The sequence below is a fragment of the Aphelocoma coerulescens genome, chromosome 4A (assembly GCF_041296385.1).
Source record: "Aphelocoma coerulescens isolate FSJ_1873_10779 chromosome 4A, UR_Acoe_1.0, whole genome shotgun sequence".
In the NCBI taxonomy this organism is placed as follows: domain Eukaryota; kingdom Metazoa; phylum Chordata; class Aves; order Passeriformes; family Corvidae; genus Aphelocoma; species Aphelocoma coerulescens.
This window is the reverse complement of record NC_091018.1, coordinates 18,375,046-18,391,418: the sequence shown is the minus strand read 5'-3', so window position 1 is coordinate 18,391,418 and position 16,373 is coordinate 18,375,046. Positions and strand designations below refer to the sequence as shown.

The following is a 16,373-nucleotide window of genomic DNA, read 5'->3' as shown; positions in this document are numbered from 1 at the left end:
ACAGAAAAAGACGAATCTCTTCTGTGCCAGGCTCATTTCCCAGCACATCCCCCATATCCCTCATATTCCCCTGCCCTCATATCCCAGGGTGGACAGAGCTCTTCCATGAGGCTCGCGATGGGCCAAGAGGAGCCACACGCAGCCTTTCCCCAGCTTCTCTCCAGTAACCTGCAGCAACCAGCAGACACATCTGGGCTGTGTGCTGCGTCTACAGAGACAGCTGAGCTCAGGGGAATGAGGGAAGAGGCTAGAACAGATCGAACAGGCCGTGTTTCTGCACTGACCATTACTGGCACAGATGGGGAATCAGAGCAATCGGACCTTTGCTGAGTAGGGCTGTGCCCTGGGGTGCCAGGAAGGACGCTCACAGTCATGCAGGGAGCTGCCAGTTCCCCCAGTATGCAAACGTGGTGATTCACAACCAGGTGCAGAGACTGGGGATGATCAGTCACCCCTCTCCATCAAACTGCACCCATGATGATCTGATCTGTTGCCAGCTGGGTGGGGGTTGGTGTCTAGAACAGGTTTGGTTGCTTTTTCCTCCCCTTTAACCTGCCCACCTCTCCCCCTTCCAGCCACCTGCCGGTGCACAGGTGATGCCAACCTTCACCACCATCAACATCAACCACATCATGCACTGGCCCCCAGAGATGGAGGAGGATGAGGACGACGACCCAGGCTCCCCGTGCCTGGAGGGAAAGGAATGCGAGAGGTTCTTTTGCTGCATCGAGGACTGTCAGACGGGAATGTGGCGGGAGGGGAGGGTCCGCATCCACATATCCCGCCTGGACTCCTACTCCCGCGTCTTCTTCCCCACCGCCTTCCTGCTCTTCAACATCGTCTACTGGATTGCCTATCTCTATCTCTAGCCCTTCTTTGTCCTCAGCTGGAACGGACTGGACACCAGCCAGAGGGGCTTCTCAAGGAGCATAGAGAACAGCGTCTCTTCTGTTGTAGTCAGCTGTCAGTCTGAACAACCCAACCTGGTGATTCCCTCTTCCTGCTCTCTCATCTCTTCTGAGAAGAACCAAACAGCTTTTTTTTAGCCTTCTAACATATCTTTTTAGAGAATCTACCCTTCCCCAGACAACCCTCTCTCCAACACCACCAGCATTGTACTCCTTGTAAGATTACCCAAAAACATCCTATTGCCATCTCAAGCATTAGGGATTTTGTCAAAAACTAAAACCTTAATGCATTTCATTTTTCCATCTAATCCTACTCCAAAATTTCAAGGAAGTGATGGCAAGCGGAGTTTTCTGCACAGTTATTAAGACTGCAAAGGAAATAAAATACATCTTATGACTTCTGCACCACTTCCAGCAGAACAGACTTTGTGGGGTGCTAGAAGCTCGGAAAGGTCAGCAGGAAATAGTGTGGAGAAGGACAGCAGTGCAGCTTTCCCAGTAGCTGGGCTTGGCTAAAATGTTTTGGGCCTGCCCAGACATCTGATGGCAGCACTGACGAGGATGGAGTTGCTGCAAGCCTCCCCCAGCTCCCCGCAGAGTCTCTGTGAAGCATTCCTCACGGATCACTCCAGGACACCCACCCACTGAGGCGCTGCTGATTCCCATCAGACAGTGGTGAAAAGCACTTTGCAAGTTGGAAGGGCCCACCTGCCTCACTGAAGCAGACTCTTCAGGGCCCACGGTGACACTTCTGCTGTGTGACCAGGACTCGGAGCAGGCTCTGCAGTTGGGCATAGCCAAAAAAGAGAGGAAGTCCTTGTGAGAAAGGCCAGAAGGAGCCTCCTGAGCCTGTTGTGAGGTAGTTTTCCTTGGCCTGTCTCACGTGGGGCAGTGCTGTCCCACGCAGTGACACTCGTTGATGCCATCAGATCTGTGCCAGGTAGTAGGTGCCAACCTGAGGAAGGGGCACAGGAAAGGGAAAACAGCTACCAGTGCACTCCCACAGCTCAGATGTGCTCCCCTTCTTTATTTCTTTCATAATTGCATAAAACAAGAGTTTTCCCTCTAACTGGATGAGCCCTCCCCGTTGCCATCAGTACTTGGCCTGTTTCCTCATAAAATTGGGAAATGGAGTGAGTTGTCCTTGATGGGTTTCAAGAAGGACAAACGTAGTGAGATGGTTCCGTCTTAAAGGGATGGAGAAATGCAAAACACAGCTTCAGCTGGGGAGAAACTGCATAAGATAGAGGAGGAAACTCAGGCCCAAGGTCCATAATGTGTCAACTGGCTGCCTCCCCATCTACACCAGCTGCTGATGTGGCCCACAGCATGATTCTGAAAAGCAGTGGGCTGTTAATAGTTACTCACTGTGTAAATTAGAAACAAAAAAGATCTTTTTTTAAAAACAGCATGTTTTAGAAAAAAATTAGAACTTAAAAGGCTTGTCAGGAGAAGAAAGCTGGCACGGCTGCAGAGGGAAAGTTAGGAAAGGTTGGCTCACAGGACAGCTAACAGGGGCAGGAGGTTTTACATATTCTTGGAGAGCAATTTGATCTGGTTTAAAGATGGATTTTGACACTGTTAAATCTGATCTGAATAATGAAGTGTCATGTTTAATTCATTCACAAATACAGCCTTACCTGGGTTCCAGATGAACAGCTAGAGCATCTTATTAAGTGTACAATAGTACAACACTCAACTAAGTATAACCTAATGGGGTCAGACCAGCAGAGCTCTGAAAGGGGAAATTGCGCCTGTCTAACCTGTTACAGTTCTTTTAAAATACCAAGTAAGAGATAAAGGTTACTCAGAAGCATAATTTGCTTAGCTACTCCGACAGCTTTTGAAAGGGTGGAAAGAAATTGTGGCGGGCGGTTCTAACTGAGGAAATTGATTTAGCAAAAGAATTATTAAGGAGGTTCTAATTAGAGGAAATTAACTGGGGGGGGGGAAGAATTGTTAAGGAGGCTCTAATTAGAGGAAATTAATGTTTTAGAGAGAAAGACACAGAGAGGGAGAAGTCTAAGAAAAGAATCAAAACAACTTGCAGACAAGGGAAGCTGCTGGGTGACAGTGCTGACTCCCAGCCAAGCTGGTTGATGTTCTGCTCCCAGTAGCAAAGCGTTATTAGATGTAGCAACAGAAAAACCTCCTATGACTCAGCCCTACACCGACAGGGAGCTGGATTAAACAGGGTCCTGTGATCTCTGTGGGGAGCCAAAAGGAAAGAGCATCCTAGATTAAATCTGGCTCACACGACAGACTCTGAGTGAAGCACGTCCTCACATTTGGGAAGGCAGCTGTCGGGGGGTGTGTGGGAGGGGACGCCCCGGTGGCAAACCAGGGTCTGTGCCAAATATCTCCTCAACAGGATGGTGGCTTGAAAGGTGTGCAGGCAGTGGAGGCTGCACTGAACACAGGGAGCAAAATGTGGAAGGGGAGCAGCTGAGAAAGGGAGGGTGGAAGGGAAAATTGAACAGCCCTGTGCAAAAGGAGCCCAAACAGCTGCAATTTGCTGGAGCTTCGAAGCTCTTGGTGAACACATATGATTATCATGGGCACTGGAGAACAGACTTCAGCCCTGAGAGCAGCAACTTGTTGAAATTGGACTTTTTACAAAATCAGCCAGGAGAGGCAAGAGGGTGCACAAAAACCTAAGAGGATGACAGGGACTCGGACAAATTAGACTCGAAAGATTATAAGATTTCACCAAAAAAAGATAAAGCCAACACACACCCAGGTAATTTAACCAATGATGGAGGATTTGACAGAGGAAAATAGTCTAGCGTGGGCTGGAGCCCAAGGAAGCTGATTACTAAGGCTGGGGAAGGAGGAGGGAGGGGGCTTTTTGGCTTAGGGAAATCTGTGCCCATCATCCACAGCACAATAAATAAAGGCATGCACAAATTCAATCATGCTTTTAGGTTCCTGTAGTATCTCAAAAAAAAAAAAAAAAAAAGACAAAAAACAACAAAAAACCAGAAAGCTAAGAAAAGCCAAAAAGAAAAATCTGCCATTCTTTTGGAATTACTTTGCAAGGCTCCAGTTTCCTTATAAAAAGGTTTTCCAGCTATCAGGAGGGAACCCAGGGCTCAGAGCCATCCAGCAGCTGTGAGTTGCCCTGCTCAGCATGGCCCTGGGAGTCGAGCCCCTCTGTGCCCTCCTAGGCTGGCATTAGACACAGCCCAAAACCATGGGGCTGAGCTGTGCTGCTCTGGGCAGGAAGGACAGAGGCACCAGGGCTGCTGCAGGGCACTTGGGTTGCTTCAAACCCCTGTGCTGCCTCCTCTTCTCACGGAGGTTTCAACCTTCTCCCCCTCCCAGGAATTTGGTGGAGGAGCTTCAACCTGTCAGCCTCAGCAGCCAGGTGGGCACTGGGCTTCCCCCCCCTCCTGCCTCCCCTTCCCAAGGACCAGCAAGTCACATTCCCACCCCTGCACATCGCCCTGCCATGGTGAAGATGAATGCAGCCAAGGCCAGCAGGACCAGGGCAGTGACCTGTCCATCTGTGCTGGGCGCTGGTGAGGCCACACCGCAACTCCTGGGGTCAGTTTTGGAACAGAGCTGGGGAAGGCTCTGAGCACAAGCCTGATGAGGGGAAGCTGAGGGAGCTGGGGGGACTCAGCCTGGAGAAAAGGAGGCTCAGGAGAGACCTTATTACTCTCTACAACTCCCTGACAGGAGGGTGTGGTGAGGGGTGGGTCGGTTTCTTCTCCCAGGTAACAAGGAACAGAGAAAACATGCTCAAGATGTGCCAGGGCAGGTTTAGGTTGGATATTGGGGAAAATTTCCTCACTGGAAGGGTGGTCAGGCTGTGGAACAGGCTGCCCAGGGAATGGTGGAGTCACCATCCCTGGAGGTGTTTAAAAGACGTGGAGATGTGGCACTTGGGGACGTGGTTTAGGGGAGTGCTTGGCAGTGTTGGATTTACATTTGGACTCAATGATCAGAAAAGGTCTTTTCCAACCTAAATGATTCCATGATTCTATCATTCTACTATCCTAGTACCTAATGATGGGGACTGGAAATTATGATCTCAGCATTTATGTCTTATGGCCTTTGTTTGGAATATAAAAGGAAATCAGGGAAAAGGTTGATTTTTCATTTCTCTGCCTCCAATTCCTATTCTTCCCTTCCAAATTATGCCACATAAGGAACCATTTTTAGCCTGTGTGCTCTTCAGGGCAGGGACTCTGTTACTGTGTGTTTGTACAGGGACTGGCACTCTGGGGCTTGGTCCTTAACTGAGATTTCTGGATGCTACTTATTATACATAATAAACAACATTATTCACTGCCCATCCTCGCCACTGTCTGTCTACACCTTGTAAGAAGGGTAAAAATTGCCCCTGTCCCCCTCCTGATGGAGGTTACTGGAGCTGGTAAATTTATTTATTTCCCCAGGGACAAACTATCATGTTGGGAAGTAGGGGAAAATGTCACTCTGATATTTTTGATGGGTGGTGGGTATTTTTCGGTTCGTTGTTTTCCTTTAAGAAAGGCAGAAGTTGTTTTCCTTAAGAAAGGCTCCAAATCAGCACTGCTCAGAAGCAGTCTCAGCCATTTAAAGTCATTATTTGTAATGCAAGAGAAGCCCTTTCTTGTTCCCCTCAGCCCCTTGCCATTGTAAATAAAATAACTGATGTTTCCCCCAGTGTTTTGGGGTGGAGGGGGTTTGGCAGTAATATTTGGTGGACTTTATTTCAGCCTTTCTGTTCCCTTTCTGTACCCCTACTCATGCTGCTGACTTCTGGAGTGATCATAACCCAAAGGACAAGCCCAGCTCTGGAGAAGGCACCTCCACCTCTCCCTGGCACACTGTGTATCCCTCCAGGATTTAGCACTTCCCAAAATGTTAAAAACATGAGGTCATGAAGAGGAAGGGAGGGGAGAGAAGAGAAAGTTATATTAAGTCGTTACTTTTTATATTCCAAATATACATTCATTACAATTTGTCTTCCTCTTAATGCCTCAGATTTGCAGGCTCTGGGAAGATTGAACTGAAGGACAACGAGAGTGGCCAAAAATGCTTCGAGCTGCGTGCCCCAGGGCAAGGGGGGGAGACCCAAACACTCCTGCCTGCATGGGATGGGAGCTGCCTCCCCTCGTGGGGAAATGGCTCCATCACCCAACAGCACCACACAACCTCTGGCAGCTCATGAGGGGTAGGAGGCACCTGCTGTGAAGGGCTGGGGTAGAAAAGGGCTTGGCTCCCAGTGTTCCCATCAGACTGGGTGAGGAAACCCAGGAACCCAGGGGAAATGCCCAATTGCCTGCAGACCTTCAATTAAAAAAAAAAAAAAAAAAAGGCAGGGGAAAAATTTATTTCTTTTATTATTTTTTATTTTTTTAAAAGGATTGTGCATGAGAAAATTGACTCAATTTTCTGTTGGAAGGACTCTCAGGTCTTTCAGGTGGTTTTTTTGTTGCTGTTGATGCTTTACATGATTTTAACCCTCTCTACTTGTTTTCTCCCCTTCTCCCCACACCTTCCAAATAAAGTAAACAATAGAGTCTGGGCCCTATCTGTCCCAGCCACCCTTCTGGCACCATCTGAGCCTCTGCCACAGAAAGAACAATGCAGGATGGAGGAGAGCTGGGAAGCCTCAGTGGTTGCTCTGAGCAGGTCGGCATAGCAACATCTCCAGGGAGAGCGCTCCATGGGGTAATTTCCATTCACTTTAAAGCCCACTTGGGCTGCTGGAGTGGTATAAAAGGGACTCAGAAAGCCTGTTAATTAGGATTAGCATAGCAGCTTCAGGAACATCAAGCCACAGTGCTCTGAGCTGAGCCATTTACCTGAGAGAACTCGGGGCTCTTGACCACCTCCTGAAGAGGCACAGACAAATTTGAAATCAGATGGCAGAGCCATCCATGAGGGAAGGGTCCTACCCCAGCTGCTCAGTGGCACTGCTGCTCCTCTCCTGTGCTCACAGTACCCTTTGCTGGGCTCAAGAGGCACAGACCCTTCTTATCAACACAAGCTGCATGGTGTGAGACCCACAGGGCATGTGCTGGGTGCCCCTAGGTGAGGTTTTTGGGATGACACCCATGCCATTGATGCCTTGATGGGGCTGCCTAAAAACAGAGGTTAGATAAAATGAGGAGAATAAAAGTGGGGATATTTATTGAAGGGATTTCAAGTACTCTTTGGACAGCCAAAACCCCAGGGGCTACACCCAGAATGGACACCCGGGTCAGGGGTTTTCATACTTTTATAAATTTGGTCCATTTGCGTATCGGAGTTAATTTTCCAATTTACAGCTGCAGGTAATGAAGTCATTTACCCCAAACTTGCTCCCCCCGAACTCACTATTGTTTACATTTCTCAGGGCCTGAGACAGGAAGGTATCCTTGAGTTTCAGGCCTAGAGAGGAATTGTTTTGTCTGACCAAAATGGGAGAACAGCAGCTAACAGGCTATATGGAGCTTAGAGTTATACCCTATAGAATTACAAAATATCAAAAATAGAAAAGCTAAAATCCTAAGGCATCACCATGAATGTCTGAAAAGCCCCAGGAGAAAGCAGCCACTGTGAACAGGAGGTGGCAGCCATGGGTGTCACCAAGGCTAGACATGGGCTCCCTGGAAAAAAACGAGGCAGGGACATTTTCTCAGCTGCTGGGATATGACTTTTATTCCTCTGCCATAAGGTTCCTGCCTTTCACCAGCCTGCTGTACGAAAGGCCCGAGGAAGGTGATAAGTCTGTAAAAATGAAACCCATCCTTGCAGCAGCTTTATCACACACATGGGCAAAACCAGGCTGCAGGGAAAGGTTGAGTCATTGCCAGGCTGCCATTGGGCTGATTTGCATCTCTCGAGTGTTGCTGACCCTGACGAACCTCCTCAGGAACCTTTGCTGACACCTCCCCTTGCCAAATGTGTGGTGAAACACAGATGTCTCCCTCACATTATTCTGCTTCTCTGGGTGTTTTCGCCTCCTCAGGGTAAAACACTACCTGAATCAGAGATGAGCTGAAGGCAAAGCTTCCCATCTGGGACTGGAGTACCAGTTTCCTGGTATACTTCACTCTTCCTGGAGAAATAACATTAGGTCTGGTCAAAAAAATACCCATGGCAGCAATTCAGTCCTTCACACTGCAGTCTGTTTTCCAAGATCATGCAGTCCAGGGCTGCTGGCAGCCATGCTCTCAGCTGTGCCCATCACAAAGGAAAAAGGCCTTTGCCATATTGGCAGCTGGACCAGGTTCAGGCAGCTCTGAAATACATTTTAAGGCAGAGAGGGCCCTATGCTCTCCTCCCATTTTAGCCACAGAAACTCAAACAAAATATCTATAGCAGTAGAAACTCACCAGGCTGGAAAAAAACAGGAATCCCTGCCCAAATGTTTATAGTCAGCATCTTCAAAATGCCCAGTACCTGCTGTGGTCCTTGCCATGAGGGCATTCCATGAGGAAAATCTTTCACCAACCAACCCTTCTGTCACAGCCAGGCCCCCCCAGCATCCAGCAGAGATCAGGAGCTCAGGGAAGGAAGACAATGTGTGAGAAGGAAAAGCTGTAGTAAGGATTTTTAGTCAGCCAGGACTGTGACACCTCAAAATAACAGGTACAATAACAATTCCAGGTGACTGAATTTCGGAGTAAGACCACACAATGGCCAACCAGGCAGAATCATAGAACTGAAGAATAGTTTGGGCTAGGAGGAATCTTTAAATTCCATCTAGTCCAGCCCCCCTGCAATGAGATCAGATTGCTCAGAGCCTCAGAACCTGACCTTGGATGTTTTCAGGAATGGGGCTTCTACCTGAGCAACCTGTGCCAGGTTTTCACCACTCTCATTATAAAATAAAATTATCCTTTTATCTAGTTTGAATTTACCATCTTTAAGTTTAAAATCATTATCCCTTGTCCCATTTTGGCACTGAACCAGAGAGCAAAAGGAATGGCACAGCCCCTGTACCCTCCCTCTGCTCAGCACCACTGGGATATTAAAGCCTAAGAGCCGAGTGGAGGAACATGCTGAGCTCATTCAGGCATTTCTCATTAGTTTCCCATGATTTCTCAATATCCTGCTACTCAACATATTCATCTGGCAGCAAATTAGAGATGAGGGAAAAGCGTCTCTCCCTAAATCATCCAGAGAACACAAAGCGACGAAGCAAAATCGTAACAGACAGGGAAACTTCTTGTGAGTCATCATCTTCCCTCCTTCCTCCATCCCTTTGCAGCATTGCTGATAGCCCCAGGATTGTTCCATGAAGCCTGGAACCAAAAGGTACCAACTCCTGCCTTTTTTTTTTTGCTTTCATTTCACATAAGTAAAGGAAGAAATCAGCAATTACATCTTTGTGTCTCTCTACTTCAGGCACTTTGTACACCTCTGCTGAGATTGATGGCCCAGTTATGCCAAATCCATGACATAAATTACCTATCCCTTTCCCATCGTGCCCAATAAAATCCAATGCACCCACCACCCCCAAAAAAGAAACACCAAACAAACAAAAAGAAAAAAAAAAAGCCCAACAAAACATACCAAACAAGTGGATTCATCAAAGAGAACACCAGAGCAGCTGTGATCAGTGCAAAACAATCCGGGGGTGCTACACATATGAGGAAGGGAAATGGTCTCATGTCTGCAGAACAAAGAAAATGTTTTTGTCAAATCTTCAGATCCGTGTGTTCAAACTGCAAGGCAATTTCAGTGGCACTGGTTTTGCTGAATCCTACCACATATTTCAAATTATGGCTTGATCATCAACTTTCGCTGCTCAAAAAGGAAGATAAAAACTTGCTCTAGGCTGCTGTATTTTTAAAGAACCATTTCTGATTTCTTTGGCCAAATTTTCAGAGCAAATACATTTGTCCTTGAGACACATTTTATTTGATCTGCATTGATATTCATAAAGTAACCCACTTCTCCCTGGCTGAAGGGACTGAAATGTTTGCTACAGAGACTTCAGATAAGCCATTAATAAATGTGGCTGGGTTTAGGGGTTATAGGGTCACCATTCCATGTGGACCTATAGGTAGCCAACATTCCTACAGTGTTTAGGACCTGAATTCAAATTCAGGACCAGTATATATGTATATATTAGGGGAAAACTTGGCAGGTTGAAACCATCCTCATCTTTCATCAGCTAAAGCAACAGAAATATCTAGTTTGGAACTCTTGGGATCCAAAAGTGCAGATAACTGAGTGCACATACATCATCCCACTTGTGAATGGAGGGATAAAAAGCAGGGAGGTCTTGGCATGGCACTCTAGAAAGGGAACGCCGTGAACTCAGCTCATCCCTGGTGTCTGCCACCTCCTTTCTGCTCTGTGACTCCTTACACTGAGGCTACTGCCCTTGCAAACTGGAAAATCTATATTAAGTGATGTGCCATAACCATCCCAAGACACAGGAGGTTGCTCACCCTGTTTGTTCCCTCACACACAGAAACAGTTTTTGACACCAAGTACCTCTTGCAGTGACAGCTTCCACCTGCTGATTGTCCCAGCTCCTCTCCAGGGAAGAGTTTGTCTCAGTGACTCTTGAAAATACCAAGTCAGGAGGCCAGACCTGGAGGGCTGGAGCTCTGGAGTGTATGGACCATGCTGCCTTTACCAATGCTTTTACCATCTTGGGCCAGCCAGAGGTCCAGGCTCTCCAGGAGCAGGGTCCCAAGGGAGCAGAAATTCATTTGGCTGATACCTGCACTTACAGGAAGAAGGAAGAAAAGCAGGATGTGACTTTAGAAGAGGCTTTACTCCAAAAGGCAGCTGATGAATGCAGGTAAGTCAACTGCCCTCACATGGAGTTCAGGACTTTGGATGGAACAAGCACAGAAGGGAAAAGGAAAAAAAAGGGAAAAAAAATTCCAAAAATAATATAAATCTTTGGCCACCTAAAAATGTATCGGAACAGAAACAACTTCTCACTGTGATCAGATTCTAGAGCAAAGCCAGAGCTCTCCTCAGAAGAGCAGATTCTTTGTTGGTGGCCTGAAACAGCCTCTGTGAGGATAAAGCAAAAGGACCTCCCTTTCAAGCAATTAAAAAGCCTCCTGACCCCAAGCCACCCATAGCAACTTGCTGTAACATTTCCCAGACCCAGGCCTGGCCCTACATGGCCCCACTGCATGGAGAGAGCTGCAAATTGCTCCAGAAACCTCCAGGACCTGGGAGCAGGTCTCCTTCCCCAGCAATCCTACTGTTCTCCCTCCCTGGGCCCCAGGAAATGACATTGTACCTATGTTCACTCAGATATCCTGCTACAGATGACCCTAAGGGGTCTCAATTGAAGAGAAAATAAATAGACTGAGGCACTGAGACCCTGCATCAGAACAGCACTCCCCTTTCCTCCATCCAATCCAGGGCAGCCAGGACACAGCCAAGCTTTTCCTGCATCCTGGAGTGGGAGGGAGTCCCTAGCAGGATCTGCTCCCTGCCTCATCTCCTCATCTCAGGGAGTGCTCATTGCACGGGCAGGTTATTATACGGCAAATTTTATTTTAGCTATAACTGGAAAAAGTAATCAAAGCAAATGCAACAGCTCGGAAGGAATCAGAGTAGGATTAGACATTTATGTGAGTAAGAATAGCTTCTGCACTTTGACTTGCTGTGATAAAAATAATAAGAACCTCAGTTTTCACACTCCAGGGCAGATCTCTGAAGAAGGTGTTAGAAATAGATTTCCTCTCACAACAGTAGTCCTCAACTGCCCAGGCCACAGCACAGGGTCTAGAGATGTCGAGTAGCCACTGCTAGAGACAAAGCTGCCTGGAAGCCTGTGGGCTTGTTCAGGAGCTGCCGCAGCCAGGAGAGCATGAGATGGGTTGCAGTGTATCAGACCTAAATGAAACGAGCCCATCACTCCCTTTTCTCTTTGCACTTCCTTGCTAACTGCCTAGTCCATGCCAAATGAAGATCAGTGAGTTTGTGTACTGGATTCCAGGGATCTCCTCCTCACTTTCCTCTGGCTTGTTTCTCTGCAGAGATGGATCACTGCCACCCCTCGCCTCCTCTTCCCCCCCAGGATGAGCCTTTAAGTGGTAATGGCCTTAGCCCCAGCTGATTAATAAACTGGCTTGAGACTGCTGATCTCTTTGGACCATTAAACCCTTCCCCAGCGACTAGTCATTAATCCCTCCAAAAGCCCTCCTGGATGAGGTTGTTGTTAGCACCATCAATCCTTTTTAAGGCCTCAATTTGCAGTGGGAAGGAGCAGGGAAGTGCAGGAAAGGGTGCATTTGTCAGGCAGTGCCATCTGTTCCCTGGGTTACAGGCACCTGAGGCAGAGCTCAGTGCTTGCACCCAGGTGAGGGCTGTCCCTGTGCAGCACAGACCATCCACCACAGGGCAGGACAGCACTGCACCAGGCATCTGGGGGATTAAGGAAGGCCAGGAGAAAAAGCTGACATTTTTTTCCTTAGTTGCAGCACCTTTGGCTGGGGCCAGAAGGCTCCAGCACGTGTGGTTATCGATGAATACCTGCTGGTATCTGCAGAGAAGCTTTCACATAAACAGGTCTGGGACATGAACCACCCACAGCTTTGCTGCCTGTAGACCCCAGCAAGTCTCCTTGTCTTAGCTCCTCTTCCTAATTCAAATGTCTGCATTATTAAAACCACCACATCTTCAGACAGAAGACTTGATTTGCCTTAATGTTGACTCTGGGAAGTGGAATTTCAGCCGCCAGTCCATAGGCGCTCCGGCCATTTTCAGCCTCTTTCCCCACTCTCAGCACACTGGCCCTGATTATCTTTCCTTAGCTCTTCCAGGACTTTCTCACATCCTTAAATCTCATTACCTTGAGCCATGCTCAAGGGCTTGGAAGGAGGATGGTGGCAGCAGAGGTGCTGAACTGTACCCGCCACTGATGGTGGCAGCACGGAAATCACATCTGCAAAACCACAGTCCAATGTTTCTGCATTTTAACCTAAAACCTCACAGCTATTTTTTCCCTCCCCTGTGTCTGAAAAGTTGCAGCTTTTGAACTCTGGGTTTTACATCCATGTGAGGTTTTCAAATGAATGTTTAAGATCAGGTTTTATAGATACGAGGTCACATAAGCCTGTCAGCTGGAACCAAGCTACAACTGTGGCTGCACACAGAGCAAACTGTGCCCCAGTCTGGTCTGTGCTCCTGCATATTGCACTGCTGTTAAAGATCTACTGGAGTGGTCAGAGGAGGGAAGGGAGTGAGGGATGATGCTGGTACACAGCTTAGGGACAGCAGTTTCCTTCTGATGTCAGTTGTGTGAGGGATGACTGCCCAGTGTTCAGGCAACAGCAGAGAAAACAGCTTCAAAGTTTAAAGTTGGCAGCTTGACTTAACCATGATGTCATTGCTCCCAAAGCATGTCCAAGAGGGGCAATGAGAGGGAAAACCCCTGGCACTAGCACAGCTTGGAAAAGGATATCTGAATGCTTGGCCAAAGAGCTGATCAGTGCTATGCTCTTGATTAGATTTCCCGTGTCGCTGTGATGCCTAGGTTTTAACTTTTATATTTTCCTGATTCTGCACTGCCTAGAGTGTAACTCTGAGGTTTCTTGTAGCTTGCTAATCTCTGCTCTCTCGTGCTAGGTAGACATAACAAAGCCTCTCTGGGCCTGCTCTCCAAGGTCACCCAGACTGTCCTAGGCCCAAAAGTATAAACCAAAGAGCTTCTAAGGGGGGCCAGCGGAGGGGAAATTACATCATTGAACTGAAGCTTTAATTGGAGAATTAACCCTGATATGCAAATGAACCAAACCTACAGAGGTGTGAAGGACTCGTGACCTGTGGTCCATCTTGGGGTCCATTTTTGGCAATAGCCTGTGGCTCCCAGGGTGTACCTTTGAAGGCTTTTTAAATAAATACCTATTTTATTCTTTTACTCCTGTCCAGTCTCTGTGTCTAGGAGGCCTCTTAAGGCATCAGCTGTGCTTCATTTGTCAGCTGTAATTTGGAAATGACGGTGTCAGTTCTGTCCTTTCAGACTGAGACTTCTTCTGCTATGGAACACGCCTTACCATTAACAAGCAAAACTTCTCCACATCCTCATCAGAGGTCCTGGTGTGATTCTTCACTACCAGCACAGCCCAGGTCCTGCATGAAAGAATGACCAGATTAATTTGGACAGGAGTTTTCAGAAGTCACTGTGGCTTTGGCAATGGTTTGGTTGGTGCTGAGCACACCACATACAGGCAGCAACAGCTGGACTCCGCAGGGAGAGGGGGAAAAGAAAACAACCACACACACATGCAAAAATCATCAGTCAGGCTCGTTCTAAATGATTAATGCAGTGCACAGAGAAAGGCTTTTCAGCTCTTAAATCTTCACACGATTATATAAACCTTAACTCATTGCAGCTACCGAGGACCTGTGTTTGTTTGTGGGCATTAACAGCTGCTGTGGTGTTATAATTAGAGCAGAGAGTGAGGAGTCCCATGGGGAGACAGGGGAAACCCCAAATTGCTCAAGTCATTTAAACATTCAGGGAGATAAAACACTGCAGAGAGGTTCTGGAGTGAGCAGTGCTCGAGGGATGGAGGGGTTACAGCCACCACAAAAGTTGTTTCTGCTCTCTTGGGTCCATACAATTAATTATGGTTATTAATTATTTAGGATGCTGCAGTAATAATTAGTGCAATAATCACCTCAGCCACTGAAATCATAGAATCACAGAGTTATTTGGGTTGGGAGGGACCCTTAAGATGATCTAGTCCAACTCTCCTGCTGTGGGCAGGGACACCTTCCATTTTCCCAGGTTGCTCCAAGCCCCATCCAACCTGGTCTTGGACACTCCAGGGCTGGGGCAACCACAGCTTCTCTGGGCAACCTGTGCCAGGGCCTCACCACCCTCACAGGGGAGAATTTCTTCCTAAGATCTAATCTAAACCTGCCCTCTGTCAGTTTAAAGCCATTACCTCTTGTCCTATCACTAAATATCCTCTGTCCAAAGTCCCTCTCCAGCTCTTCTGGAGACCCTTTAGTCTCCCTTGAGCCTTCCCTTCTCCAGGCTGAACAGCGTGGTCCTACTGCCCCGTTCCCCAGCCCTCTCTTGGACACCTGTCCAGGAGGAACATGTGACCCTAAATTCATCCCTAGAGAACGGCTTTCCCCAAATCCATCGCCCCTTTCTGTGCTGGTGACTCGCATGGCCTGTCCCAGGAGTGCTCACATTTGCAGCACCATGCTGTGATTTCTGCCTCTGTTCTCCCCAGCCATGGACATCACAGCCCAAGAGACATCTGAGAGTGGAGGACAGTGCATGGATCTGAGAGGTTTTGCTTCATCTTAGGGCCTTGCAAACAATTACCTTCCTCAGTGAGGAGTGACCACACAGAGGTCACTTCCCATCCCACAGCCTGCCAACTCCATCCACCCATCAGGTGACTCAGGAGGACAGGAATGCCCCAACTCCCCTCCAGCCCCTCTCCTATCCATCTCCTCAACTGCCACCTCATCCATGAGGATTCAACTCAACCAAAAATTAACACATTTTTGCAATGCCCACACCCTGAAGAAACACCAGCTGACTCACAGCATCAAAGAAATAACACTGAAACCCAAGAGTCAGCTCTTCTTCTCCACATTCAGCCTCTCATTCCCCCCACCAGGCAGATCCCAATTGCTGCTCTCAACATCCAGGCCCTGGTGGAGACCCAGCAGGTGACATTGCCCAGCCTCCTGGGGACTTGGGTAATGGGGAAGTGTCAGAGATTAGAGACAGGAGAGCAGCAGCTGCAATATAAAAGCAAACTGAATAATTAAAGAGAGGAGCTGTTCCTTGCAGAGAACAAAATGAAAGAGTTGTGTGATTTGAGCAGAAGTGACCTTTACACTTCATTACAAGGAGGTGGCGTCCTTATAGGGTTATTAATATTTCCAGCTGAATTAGCCTGGGTTAAAAATGGCTCAAAGGAATGAAGAAGGAGAGGGAGAGTGAACAAAAATATATCATTCTGTCTTTTTCTCCTCCTCTCTGCTTTTTATCTTTTTTTTCTTTTTTTTTTTTTTTTGGTGATTTGTTGACTTGAAAGCAGAAGGGGCTGAGTGGCCATCAGGAACGAGGCTTCGTTAGAAACAGGGAGAGCTGCAGGGTGACCTGGCTGAGGGATCTTCCCTCCACCCTGGCTGTGCTTCAGAAGAAGCCTGTGGTGCCTCTGTGGCTGTTTCCACGCTCTCATCCAGGGCACAGAGGGAGTTGTCACTCCCCAAGCTGCAGAGACACCACGGGACTGACGTTCAGGGGGTTCTGAGCCAGTAGTGGAGCTCAGCGTTGCTGCTGCTGGGTCCACATGGAGTCAGTAGGATCTCCTAGGGCAGACATGCTCCTGTGGTTGCTGTTCACCACCCTGTGAGCCAACTGATTCCCCTTCCCACAAAACATCACTGTGGAAATGGACAACCATGCTCAGCACGTTTTAACCCCCCCCGACACGAGGGACAGACAAACACCCTCCCTCCCAAACAGACACAAAGCCAAGGCCTTCACTAAGGCTCTTTTAGCAGAGGGCAGACCACAGAAACCCT

The 16,373-nt window shown here is 47.9% G+C and overlaps 1 protein-coding gene across 2 annotated transcripts in view; it reads left to right on the top strand.

Annotated features, from left to right (window-relative positions):
* The window catches only part of LOC138110566 (gamma-aminobutyric acid receptor subunit gamma-4), a 36,234-nt gene extending 31,037 nt beyond the window's left edge, over positions 1-5,197 (top strand). The window contains exons 9-10 of one of the 2 annotated variants that reach the window (XR_011150987.1): positions 576-1,767; positions 4,233-5,197. Coding sequence is in view for 1 of the 2 variants with exons in the window: in XM_069015625.1 (XP_068871726.1) it covers positions 576-869 (294 nt within the window). In the remaining variant the exon portion in view is untranslated. Of the gene's footprint in view, positions 1-575; positions 3,855-4,232 lie in introns of those variants that run through there. The other variant, XM_069015625.1, reaches the window with a different exon arrangement.
* Positions 5,198-16,373: the final 11,176 nt, after the last annotated feature.